General features: G+C 40.9%; 2 protein-coding genes across 4 annotated transcripts in view; one reads left to right on the top strand and one right to left on the bottom strand.

Annotated features, from left to right (window-relative positions):
* Positions 1 to 13,441, bottom strand: part of RB195_018996 (uncharacterized protein) — a gene marked incomplete at both ends in the record, with an annotated part of 70,426 nt that overhangs the window by 16,396 nt on the left and 40,589 nt on the right. For 2 of the 3 annotated variants that reach the window (XM_064186656.1, XM_064186654.1), the window contains 9 exons: positions 39 to 113; positions 183 to 275; positions 2,844 to 2,950; positions 3,000 to 3,993; positions 4,055 to 4,189; positions 10,565 to 10,713; positions 10,805 to 10,874; positions 11,026 to 11,060; positions 11,113 to 11,218. In XM_064186656.1, coding sequence (XP_064042535.1) covers positions 39 to 113; positions 183 to 275; positions 2,844 to 2,950; positions 3,000 to 3,993; positions 4,055 to 4,189; positions 10,565 to 10,713; positions 10,805 to 10,874; positions 11,026 to 11,060; positions 11,113 to 11,218 — 1,764 coding nt within the window. Of the gene's footprint in view, positions 1 to 38; positions 114 to 182; positions 276 to 2,843; positions 2,951 to 2,999; positions 3,994 to 4,054; positions 4,190 to 10,468; positions 10,499 to 10,564; positions 10,714 to 10,804; positions 10,875 to 11,025; positions 11,061 to 11,112; positions 11,219 to 13,441 lie in introns of those variants that run through there. The other variant, XM_064186655.1, reaches the window with a different exon arrangement.
* Positions 5,098 to 8,506, top strand: RB195_018997 (uncharacterized protein; the record flags this gene model as incomplete). Its single annotated transcript, XM_064186657.1, has 7 exons — positions 5,098 to 5,141; positions 5,201 to 5,336; positions 5,761 to 5,843; positions 5,907 to 6,014; positions 7,487 to 7,645; positions 7,922 to 8,087; positions 8,180 to 8,506. 7 exons carry the CDS (start codon positions 5,098 to 5,100, stop codon positions 8,504 to 8,506), a joined length of 1,023 nt encoding a protein of 340 aa, XP_064042538.1.

Below are 13,441 nucleotides of genomic sequence, written 5' to 3'. Positions count from 1 at the left end.
AAATAGAACTAGAATAAGTGAACATAGTAGCCCAATACCTCTCCATTTGCAGAATCGAAGAATTCATAAAGCTCTTTCAAACTTTTCGGTACCAGCCCGTCAAATTCAACAATCTTAAAAAAACAATTATATGGCATATCACCAAAGTACAGCATAGTAAGAGCCTTCGTTTAATGATTAACCTGGTCCCCAATCACCAAATGGAAGAAAACAGGTGATGTGATGGGAATGAAGATTAAAACAAGGTTTTCGGTCAGGTTCAACTCCAGATCGATCTGAAATCCATAGCAAATAGAATTCTTAGATGTATCCACGTCATGTTACTTACTCAGCAAATTTTGAGATATTTACCAGGGAACCATAACCAAGTATCAAGCGTAAGCAACATGTTACATGACAGTGGGCTTCGTGAATGAGTGTATTTGTGTATACTAATTATTCTAATTGTGCGTGTGTGTTTGTGTGTTTGTGTGCATGTGCATATGTTGGTATGCAACAAAGAAAATAACTTTGTACAGTGCAGCAGCTGAACCCGGCTTAGTGCATTTGTCCAGAAACGAGTCCCTCCGTATCAGATTGGCGTGCTAGCACCAGAAAGCTATGAAATGGTATTTAAAGAAATAGTAAGTCCCAAGGTCGACCTTCTTTGAATCTTTTAATTGTAGAGACATCGTATTTATTTGAAGTTATTATTTATTTGAGGTATTTGAAGATCCCTCGACGTCGGGGTGGGCAACAGTACCAGGAAGCAGTGAAAAGGGGTGAGACGAATCTCGTTCGTGTAGAGACAGATTGATGCACCGACAGTAGGAAACGAGATCTGTTAAGTTAAATGTATCACCCCACGAATCTGGAGTGTACGGATTTCAGGCGGGTAATGCCTATATAGGGTCGTAGATTCGTTCATCTTTCCCTCTATCAGTGTAGACGGACGACCAGAACGCTGTTCCTTATGACGTCCTCGCCATCCTTTCCCCCTCCCGTCTGCGATTCGTCGAAAACCCATTCCGATGAATAGCAGGCAGGGGCGCAGCGTAATGGTTGCGCGTTGCAACAGAAGCCGTCGTTTGGGGTCGCCCTTTTACACTGATCCAGTGAGAGATGAACGGAATCACCCTCTTCCCCATCATCTACGTTCCCGTATAGGTGTAACCCGCCTGAAACCCCTACCACCCCAGACTCGTGGGGTAATGCCTTTAATGGTACACCGGCACTGCGTAACAATTCAAGACACTTTCGTCAAAAGTAATGAAGCGTTAAAACTCATTTCATACATAGATAGGCTGCTGGATTCGTAACTTTTCACCCTGCTGTACTTCTCCGCACGTCATCTCCTCCGTATTTTAGCCTCTATATCCTGTTTTTAAAAATTAGACACACCCACATACTCATGCCATTTTCTGTTAGCCTATCATTTTACGTGGATGTGAAATCAAGCTTCAATATTTTTTTTAAATATCGTGCTGGAACTTCCAGCAAAATGCTACAGAATCCTTCATCAATGCCTACATTTCAGCAAATGAAATTAAACGTTAGAAAATGGTTTTGATTCTGCTGCAACGGTGTCCTATTCAATGGCATTACACCTCGAATCTGTAATGCCGTTGAATAGGAATAGATTTCCGACGGTCAAAGACTATACGAGATCGTAGATTGCAGAAACGGGAAGGATCGCGCTCATTTCTTCCTAATCGCCGTAAAAAACGGCCCGGAAAATACGGCGTCGAGCGCTTCGGGCGCTATTTTCCGCAACGAGTTGGATTGGAGCCTTGTGCAGGCGCATCTTCCGAGCCATTTTTTAATTAGAAAGAAATGGACGGAATCATCTTCTTCTCCGTGGGGGGGGCATGATCAACCTGAAACCCGTACCACCCCAGATTCGTGGGGTGATGCCTTCAAAAATTCCACTGGTATCGACCGAAAATGCGAAGCATGAAGAGAGCACCTTGGGAAGTCTGAAAGGATGGCGTTAACAGGACGTCCGGATAGATAGATAAATTACTGATAATATGGGTTCAGATCTCAAACATATCAGAAGAACCTGGCTTAGTATAGAAACTTAACACCCACAAACGCCAAGCTACTGCTTGATGCCTTCCCTAGTGGTAAATCTTCATCTATTGAAAGTGCAACTTAAACAATTGAAAGTTTCGACTGCTACTAGGAAACGCTCTCTGATTGGACTGACTAGTTCCTAGCAGTGTTCTTCTGAAAACACGTTGTGTGCTTTTCCAAACTCCTCTAAATATTCCCCTTTATTAAGAAGTCTAGATTATTTTGCACCGTTGAAACATCGTACGGCCGAAGGTAGCAAAGTTTGATGTCTTTCTTTCTATTACTATTATTCCGTTTGTTTGTTTTCTTTCTTTCTATTACTATTATTCCGTTCAGTACCGGTTACTCCTGAAGCCCGCTTTATTGGTTAAGTAACGTCATTCCACTCAGTAATTTTTTGGCCAAATGAATGACGCCCATGTTTTATCTCGGCCGTTTCTCGAGTGTACCCAGATCAAGAGCAATCTTAAGGTGTTGCTCTCACTGAATACTTGATATCTTCTCAGAACTACCAAAGAGGATTATCAGTCATTATAGAAAAGTAGAAGAGAAAATCAAGAAAAATTACCTAGAATATGTTAACCTCTTGAAAAGTACTAACAAGGCTTAGGATTTTTTTGTACTCATGAAATTTTCTTGCAACTTTTCCTCCATTTCACGTCCCACCCTTCGAGGATGATGAACTCTGTCGGCGTCGTTGCTTGTTGATGTACACCGTTGCACCAATGATTGACGGTGCAATCACTCAGGAATGATTCCTTGACGTCAAAGAAATGAAACAATCTTACTCCTGTTATTTCCAAATGAACGGTAACAAATTTGTAGTGACAAGTAGGAGGATCGCGGGCTCGGTGATAGACGTTGATTGCAGGCATGGACGAACATTTCTTTGCACCTTAACTGGAACGATAATTGTTCACAAAATCCGTTTGAAGAGCGCCAACTTATTTCTTGCGTATCCATTGTAACATCGAAGTATGATGACTTCTTCGGGCTCTGCGAATCTAACATGTCGCCTTTTTGCTGTGAAGGAGCCACCTTCTGAGATCGCTCCGCTTCAATCGTACCAACTTTCATCGGCGAATGGGCATGAAATGAACGTGCACTACGTTGCGTCGTATCAAGCCGTGAAGACATCCTCAGTGACGCTTCTGCTCTTGTTTGTTTTTCTGTTTTTGACGAAACATGAACCAGCGGTAGTTTTTTCGCTTTTGTTGAGGAACTCAGTAGCGACACTTCAGTCTTTTTCGGGGAAGATGATCGATTTTTAACAGCTTCTATCGGTAGGTCGGTGTGAGAAAAAGAGGAACTATGATGTGACAGTTCGATCCTTGACGGCACCTGTGTTTTCAATGTCATTTCTGCTTTTGACGGTTTCTCTGTTTTCGACGAAACATCAACCAGTGGTGGTTGTTTTCCTTTCAATGGAGCATTTAGTAGCGGTACTTCATTCTTTTTTGGGGAAGATGGTCGATTTTTGACAACACTTATCGGTAAGTCGGTATGAAATGAACGGGAACTACGGTGCGACACACCGAGTCGTGAGGACGCGTGCGTCTTTGCCGGCGTTCCTGCTCTTGATTGCCTTTCTGATTTAGGCCGAACGTCTATCATCAATGGTTTTTGCACCTTCAGCGGGCTGATGAGGGTTGAACTCTGAGTCTTCTTCGCAGAAGTCAAATTACAAATATTCGCCTTTTTTGACTTATCTTTCTTACTTGAGCGCCCTCCCAGTTTCTCAAGAATAACGTTCTGAAGAGGAATTTTCATGTGAAAACCGTCTTTGCCTTTTACGAGTTTCATCTTTCCTGTCCTTTCACTTTTTGCCTCTCCCGTGAGGTGTTTTTTCCACAGTACATCGCCTCTGCATAAGAAGTTGCTTTTGTGATCTTTTCTTACTTTAAATGTAGGCTTAGCCTTGAGCATCTGCGTCAAACTCTGAAATAGCAGCTAAATTTTTGCACCACCGTGGATAAGTCACCCAGTTCTCTTTTCTTACCATGTGTTCTTGCTTTGACGTTGCCTGGGGTTTTTCCAGCTTGCTAAAATCGATTTTGGAGAGATTTTGCTCTTCATTCTTTCCACATGAATATTCCCCAGGTGCTTGCAATTGCTCCCGCTTCATTCGTTCTTCCTGAAGTAATGTAGATGTAACGAACTTCTATACCAGGATTTCTCTTCTACCGCTATGAGCGGTATCTACCATAAACCTCCAGCTACTATTTGTTTATCAACTTCCTGACTTTTTAAGATGTCTAATTCACTTGTGCTATATTAAAATATGAATATATACTTAAAATGCTAATTACTTAATAAATGTGTTGTATTTAAATATAAAAATAAAATAAAATAGTAAAATATTTGAAAGATGAAGTATAAAAGATATTATAGGAAGTTATTTCACAGAATCATCATTTATAATTAACAACTATTCACATCCAATTTAGAAACATTCGTACTTAACATTCGTACTTGTGCCGATTTTTGGAGCCTTTGTTAAACCATAGATGCGGTGTTGAAGTACAAAAAGAAATTACACAAAGTCAACCTCACATTTGTATTTTTTTATCACCATACTGGGAATATAATGAAAATAACAGACAGAACTCTCTTTTTCCACCATAAAGAAGAAAGTATTTTCACCCCAGCAGCGTCTGTAGCAAAGTTGATTAATAGGTGGTCAAAGATTCGTTGTGAGTATTGTTTTGAAGCGCTTGAAAAAATGCTAGCAGGATGACGTCCTCTTGACGTGGAAATCCTCATTGGTAAGAATGTCCAACAGAGCCTGAAGAATGCAGACTTTTGAATGTAGCATTGAAGAGGACGATACTAAGAAATGCGGGTAGACGACTTCTCACGTTATTTACAAATGGAATTTTATAGATAGGTTGTATTGGTTGATTGCGTTGATTGCATTAGCTTTTGTAAGACTAGTGCACCTTTTACGAAACTTGGTTGCAAGCAGACAAACCAAGGCTAATTAAGTGCTGTCTTCAGTGCTTATCTTCCGCAGAAGAGAAGAGAACATTTTTTCAGACAAACATGGAATTCGTTGCTCTGGACTGTCTGGAAGGTGACATTGTGAGGTGTGCCTGCGTTCGTCACCACATTGTCACCACATCGATGATGATGTCGTCGAGTTAAGCAGCAGTTCCATCCAGTCCAACAATGAAGGCGTCGATTTCCCGCCAGAAGATGTCAAATTCACTCATCCTCATTCCACTAAAAAAGAAACTAAACGATTCCTCCACAGCAGTTTACTTCCTCATAGTCACGAGGAGGTGAGTGCGATACACAGCGGAGGTACGTGCTCTGACAGAAACTCCCAAGCTGAGAACGAGTTGGAGAATTCCGACATTCTGGGTTCTCGGAATCGGAAGCCCAGCTGAGATTGATCCACTTCTGAGATTAATTTCCGTCTTTGCAAAATGTCGCAATGTGGCTCCTTGATCCATATGTAGTCGAGTCAAAACGAAATGATGCACGGTGCATTTGCGTACGCGCTCAAAACGGCGCACCTGGAGAGAAGACGCATACGCAATTGCAGTGTGCTTTATGTCGTTTTGACCCAGTATAGGTTGGATGACGACCTGTGATGAAAACTAAGCTCGTTGAGGCAGGGCTGCTCTGATGAGGAAAGGTCTACTTGCCCTTCCTGCAAACACACTGCCTCAATGGCTTGCACACTGAGTCTCGTCATTTTAGATGTCTGATTTGACTGTTCGCGGTGAGAAGCGATCAATTCCAAGGTTGCCCAAGTTGTCTTTGATTCTGGATGAAGACGACACGTGAACGGCTCGCCATGGACTGTTTCACACTTTGTCCTTACAACGTGAGAGCAATATTCACAGGCTCGGACTTACGTGCCCTTCTCGAAGCTGCATAGCGCATCAAATTCCACGTGATTGCTCAGCCAGAGATCAAAACAAGAAGAAGCGACATGAGACAGATGAACGAAGGTGCACTCCTTATTCTCGGAAAAAAGGTCCCTTTGCAAAATATAAGTGGTGTTGGTTTTGTTGTGTATCCGTCTGTCGTCCATATCGTCCATGTCGAGATCTTATCACTTGGTTTGACCATTCTTTGTTTCCGCCCTACGCGCCAAAAATCCATAAGCATCATCAACCACTGCAGCTCAAGAGTCCGAATTGCACATGTTTTATAAGAAGTTGGAGGAAATGACCAGCAACGACAAGTTCTGCATTTCATTGTTGGAGACTTCAACACAAAACTAGAAAAAGCCTCAGAGGGACAATACAGGATTGGAAGATTGAAAAACCGGAATGAAAACGAAAGTTGTTTCGTCGGACTGCTTTCTACCGCTCTCTTCTTCCATGAGAATTCTTCTTCCATGAAGATTATAGTCGGTGGGTACGGGAGTTGCCCAATGGTACGACTCGCATGGAGATCGATCACATACTTAGTGGTGTCTACATGACTTCTCGTTAGTAACATCTTTTTGCAATGGTTCTGACCACTTTTTTTCTTGTGAAAACACAACGATTGCACTATCGCATTGTGCCGAAGCTAGTGGTACTTCGAGAATGACCCAACGTGGGCTACGACCTGCTCCTCAAAGGATTACGAGCCTCAAAGTTGCCCACGACAAATTTGGATTAAATTTTGAAAACAACCAGAGAATTGTTGGAAAAAAAACAACGACCTTGAGGTTTGATCCGAATGCGTCGCACATTCAGAGGTTAGTAGCAAAAACTAACTGCAGAAAAGTTTTGCGAAAGGATCTTTCGAAGCGCAGACAACGGAAAAAAAATTACTGAAGCAGCACAAGAAAGGACAAAATTAGAGAAGCGCCGCAGGAATCCCCGCGAATGCAATATTCCGCCAACATCCTTGTTGAATGAAGGCGGAATTGGTATCCCTTCCTGTTGTGAGGTAGAAATCATCAAGTAGAGATTCTACTCGAATCTTTTCCGTTCATGAACTTCTGTGTCATGTCCCCACTGCGGAGCCCCACCACAGATTCTCCATTCGGAAGTGTCGCGGTCAGGAGAATATCAACTCCCGGACCTGATTTTGTACCAGCAGAGTTTCTTCGAGTTGGTGGCCATCCGCTTCATGTAATTCTAGCAGAGCACATGATGTCCTTCTGAAGGAAAAGATCGCAGACCAGTGCAGGACATCGTAAAATGTCCTTATCTATAAGGTGACCGAGAGAAGCTTCGAAACTACAATTTACTTACTGACCGTCTTGTATAAGGTGTTCACCAAGTTCATTCTCATGCGCATATCTAGAATGAAGTCTAACCTCAAGAATAAGCTGGATTTCGACAGCGTTACAACTGTATGGGTCACATCCAGACAGTATCGAAGGTCATAGAAACTTGCTGGGAATATTGCCTGTTCCTTCCTGTAACCTAGGCCGACTGTGTGAAGGTTTCTGACAACGTAGAAACGAATGCAATATTTTCAGCGCTGGACGATCAAGCGATGGGCTCATAATATGTGAAGACATTAGCCTATCCACTACAATTGATGCACCACTAGGAAACGAATTTTCCACTGCCATCTCCTCACCATGCGCCATGGAAAGGAGGTACGAGGAGGGGATATCGCCGAAGCTGTTCACAGGGTGCATTAAGGTGGATAATGAGATCGCTTGCTTAGGAAGGCAAGGGTATACGTATTGACGGAAGATTCCTCTCAAACTTTCGTTTTTCGGATGAAATCGTTCCCTTTTCGAGACGTACCAGTGGAGCAGAGACGATGTTCAAAGAATTGAATGAAGCAGGATAGAGAATAGGATCACGAATAAACAGAAAGAAGACACAGTTCAAAAAAAGGTGTAGATAGAGAAGTGCGTCATACGTGCACCTCGGACGATCACGAATATGGAGAATTACTTGAGGCAAGATATGAAAACAAGGATGAGAACAGCGTGGGCAACTTTCGCTCCCGTCAGGGAAGCTACAGGCCAACTTGCGGACCAACAGCTCCGTTCCCATCTGTTCTTCCAGTGCTTTGTTACAGTGGAGACGTGGGCAGACACGGATGTCCGTGACGTGTCTAGGAAGGTACCAACTACACACAAAGTCCTTGAAAGATGTCTTCTGGAGTCTAACCGGGGCATACAACGAAATGCCAGTCTTTGCAGCTCTGACTTAAGAGAATTGTTCCAAATTCTCTTGGAGCTGCGAATATCTTCCCCAGAGGAACCGAGGGAGTCCCTCCTCAGCCGAAAATCGACATGGCAGGTCTGAAACGAAGAACGAAGGATGCAGAACGAAATTCTGCCAACGTCTGCCTATTCACAATGGAGTACAGACCAGGAAGAAGCTTTGCAGATTCCTTCACAAAGTGCATGCAGGACGCTGCAATGCAAACACTCCCGGTTCGCAAGAATTTTGCCTTTAGAACAGCGGAGACAAGATCCAAGTACAATTCTGTTCGTGTCGCCCGCATCCGAATGGATCTCAAAAGCGAACGAGTTTGAAAAGGCGTGTAAAGACAAGAGTCCGCATAAAGCCTCTTCTCTATTGAAACAGTCAGAGCGACAAGATGAGAAGATGTTTTCTAGTTTTCAATAGTGCCAATGGATTGGCTGTTAGCGAAGCAACCCTGTCAATCTGGAGAGATCACTTCAATATGTTGCTGAAACGGCGAACGCCGCAAGTTTCTGAACTTGAGCACGTTCATACACCGACATATGCAGTTAACGAGGAATCATCGAGTCGGAAGTTTTGATCTGCATCCAAAAGATGAGGAATCGAAAATCTGTTGGATACGATAGACTTAGCGCAGAAATGCTGAAATATCTTCTTCCGTCTAAAATTCGTGAGATTAGAAAGATCATCCGCCCAATATGGATAACCGAAAGCATACCTGACTCGTGGAGACACGACATCATGATTCCCCTCCACAATAAGTTGTCCTCGTACCCTGGGAACTATCGAGGAATCTCTTTGTTGCGGATGCAAGCAGATGTGGGTCTCTTTGAGACCTTCAACGAAATTAAGGGTGAACTCTCAACCTACTGAAGTCGTGGATGAATTCTGTTAGTTGGGCTGTATGTTGAGAAAAACGGTGATAACTACGATAGAGATATTCAGCAAAGGCGCGATAAAGCCAATACGGCCTTCAACTGCTTGACAAAACGCCAGTGTCGACCTTCAAGCTGCGAATTCATTTATCTGTTATTCACTATATTACGATGTACGGATCGAAGACTTAGGCCACCGTCGATGATGATGGAATGGGTTCGCTGAATGGAAAGAAGGCTGCTTAGACGACAGTTGGACTACTTCTGGCCGACGGTGTGCTATAAAGAGGAACTTGATGCAAAAGTGGGCTTCATGTATTGTGATATGACACGTGGAAAACACCAACATTTTGCCCGAATATCGAAGTGGGGGCTGTCGTTAGGTAGTCGCAGCCGATTATCTGCAGTCGAATAATTGCCTTCAGAAAAGAATGTCGGTAGCCCAGATCAGGCATATCTTAGGCTAAAAATAAAGCAAAAACGTAGTTGATTTGTACAAAAACAAAACAACATCAAAAAACATAAATTAAGCTGAAAACGTTTAAAAATAAAAGTTAAAAGTGTAAAGACGAGAATTTGGTCGTTGGAAGACGTAATTGAAAAAACTATATAGAAGATATAGGTATATATATATATATATTTGTATTTGTACAGAGTATTTAATGCACGTAAGATACTGCAGTAGTTTGTAAAAGTTTCGATCTGTTTGCTTTACACAAATAAAACACTATTATTTTAAGTATTTTTGGAGTTTTCTGTGCAATATTTCGATGAGCGATCGAAGCTCCATACAGAAGCAATACTAGAGATAGCATGCTCCTGCGAGGCATGTTGCACCTCATTACACTATCTGGGCGAAGATTGACGATGTGATGGGCGGGGCATAAGGCAAACGCAACGCAATGCTTTGGTGACACTGTTGACTGCTGCGCTGCGCAATTAACAGTCGCCGCTGCCGATCGTTCCCCTAATGGTAGGCAATCGCGGAGGCTGCTGGCACTTAACGATATGCATCCCTTTAGTAGTCCCAAAAAAGTGTTTCTGCCCTTTTTGGTCACGTGATAGGAAGACCGTCTGATCGTCTGTCCTAGTTGTCTTAAGGATGCTCCCAGGGCTGTTAGGCGTTACTAGACAGTTCAATCAAGACGTACCGTTTTGCAGATTATGGAATGGAGAGATTCCATGCGAGCGCTAGCACAAGAGCAAACAAGATTAACTCGGATAAGTTTAAGGACGACAACATACGAATATCAAATCAAAGCGCCCTTGAGTAGCATAGTAGCTGCGGCTTCACGATTTTCGCACAATTAACGCCATCTGATTCAAAGAAACGATCATACTAGGAGTTAGCACGAATGCTTGAACACTAAGAATAAAACAGCACAGAAATTCATTCCCAGAAAAGTCTTCGCGACTTCAATCATGTTTCGAAGCTTGGTCGAGCACCTGGAGGAGGTGTCACCTATTAAGGTTTCTCTGTTTTCTCATCATTGTTATGTTCAAATTATTTACCGTTGCTGCTTCTTCTTTCAAATCCAACGTTTCAGGTTTTTCGAGGCTTTCAAATGTGGCTGTCAAGGCATAGTCATTCATTGATGCTGCTTCTTCTTTCAAATCAAACGTTTCAGGTTTTTCGAGACTTTCAAATATAGCTGTCAAATCTATAATACGATAACGAGAATGGTAATTGAAGAACAGAGAAAAATATGTGCAGATGATCAGTTGTCTGAGATGAAACCATTGTTTGTTCACCTTCATTTTCCTTCTTATCTGCAGCTCTTTCGCCGCTTTCTACACTTGTGGACTTGCTTTCTTCGCTTTTCTTAATATCTTTGTAGATAAATCAAACGTATCTATATAAGATGCTCTACAGCATCAGCAGCATTTACTAACTCAATTCGTAATTCTAATAAAACTTGATTATATCTTCGTCCAGCTGAACATCAAAATACGAAAAAAAGCAGGACACTTACCGACGACTCTTCTTCCTCCTTTTCTTCGAGAATAGCTAAAAGTATCTGCTCCATTTTTTTATACCGGACATGATGTGGCAAAATCACCTCCTGGATCTCTCCCTACTTCATGTGGCAACTGCTTCGAATTACCAGGAATTTTACGTGCTATATTCGTCGTAGGTGCGGTTGTTCTGGTTGAGCTCTGAGCTTGCTGTAAATAAATTATTATGGATATGATATGGAGAAAACGGTGGGAGAAATAATGTATGGATAAAACACAGGATGTAGTGAGGTGGTGAAGTCGCTAGTCATTGAATCGGGTTTTGTAGAAAGTTGTTAGCTGCTCAAAAACTCAAATTTACATTATCTTAGGTAGAATTCTCAGAATTATATGTATAGTAGTCTGAATGACAGACTAAAGCCGAACTTCAGAGTTTCTGTGGTATTTGCTTCACTCGCCTTCATTGATCGACAAGAATTAATACTAGTGCGGTTTTCTGTGAAGATAGACTTGTGTATCTCTAACAATCTTCCTTCATCTTTTTTATTACGACCAAAGGCGAAAGAGTTCATAGTCTTTCTTCTAAATGCGTCACTTCTACATTTGGGAAACATTCAAAAAAAAATGGCACAAAAATAATAAAATAAAATGAAAAACATCATCCTACTGATGAAGATAACGTTCTACGTCAGATCATGTAAACGGTTCACTACAATTTAAACAGCCGTTTGCATGCATGTTTCCACTTTCCGCGGAGGGCATGGTACCAGCTTGAGGCGAACGAAGAGGGAAATAGACACGCGGAGGAGTCATAAAGGTGAAAAGCAACGCGCTCAGTGGTCACGACTATGAAACGGCTGCAATTCCTATTTATATTTAACGACAAGCACACGAAGTTATTGCGCACCATTTCGACGCCGTGGGACCTGTCGCAACCCATTTTCTAGCTATCTGGCGCCGGCGTACCAATCCGACGCGGCGGAACCTGTTTCACTTCGTTTTTGGAATTTTGCGACACACAGACACACACAGACTATGTATGTATGTATGTATGTATGTATGTATGTATGTATGTATGTATGTATGTATGTATGTATGTATGTATGTATGTATGTATGTATGTATGTATGTATGTATGTATGTATGTATGTATGTATGTATGTATGTATGTATGTATGTATGTATGTATGTATGTATGTATGTATGTATGTATGTATGTATGTATGTATGTATGTATGTATGTATGTATGTATGTATGTATGTATGTATGTATGTATGTATGTATGTATGTATGTATGTATGTATGTATGTATGTATGTATGTATGTATGTATGTATGTATGTATGTATGTATGTATGTATGTATGTATGTATGTATGTATGTATGTATGTATGTATGTATGTATGTATGTATGTATGTATGTATGTATGTATGTATGTATGTATGTATGTATGTATGTATGTATGTATGTATGTATGTATGTATGTATGTATGTATGTATGTATGTATGTATGTATGTATGTATGTATGTATGTATGTATGTATGTATGTATGTATGTATGTATGTATGTATGTATGTATGTATGTATGTATGTATGTATGTATGTATGTATGTATGTATGTATGTATGTATGTATGTATGTATGTATGTATGTATGTATGTATGTATGTATGTATGTATGTATGTATGTATGTATGTATGTATGTATGTATGTATGTATGTATGTATGTATGTATGTATGTATGTATGTATGTATGTATGTATGTATGTATGTATGTATGTATGTATGTATGTATGTATGTATGTATGTATGTATGTATGTATGTATGTATGTATGTATGTATGTATGTATGTATGTATGTATGTATGTATGTATGTATGTATGTATGTATGTATGTATGTATGTATGTATGTATGTATGTATGTATGTATGTATGTATGTATGTATGTATGTATGTATGTATGTATGTATGTATGTATGTATGTATGTATGTATGTATGTATGTATGTATGTATGTATGTATGTATGTATGTGTGTATGTATGTATGTATGTATGTATGTATGTATGTATGTATGTATGTATGTATGTATGTATGTATGTATGTATGTATGTATGTATGTATGTATGTATGTATGTATGTATGTTGCTTAAAAGTTTTTTTTCGAAAAACTTCTCGACATAAAATTGATGAATGGAGCCATACAGCTCAAGCAAACTGTAAAATATTTAGAACCGTGCAGTATTGGTCCACAGGGGTAGGGGATTCTTACGGCACAGTCGTCATATTTACCTAAGGAGAAAGAAAGAAAGGCCACTTTTTACTTCTCTTCGAAATGTGTCATCGTAGAACGATATTATCATCGCCACCGTACTTATAAAGATAGTGGTCTTAGTACATACACAGAGACTCGCATCTGGGCGCAACAGTGC

Source organism: Necator americanus, chromosome II, assembly GCF_031761385.1.
Source record: "Necator americanus strain Aroian chromosome II, whole genome shotgun sequence".
Lineage (NCBI taxonomy): Eukaryota > Metazoa > Nematoda > Chromadorea > Rhabditida > Ancylostomatidae > Necator > Necator americanus.
The sequence above is the reverse complement of the archived record's forward strand: the minus strand, read 5'-3'. Positions and strand labels throughout refer to the sequence as shown.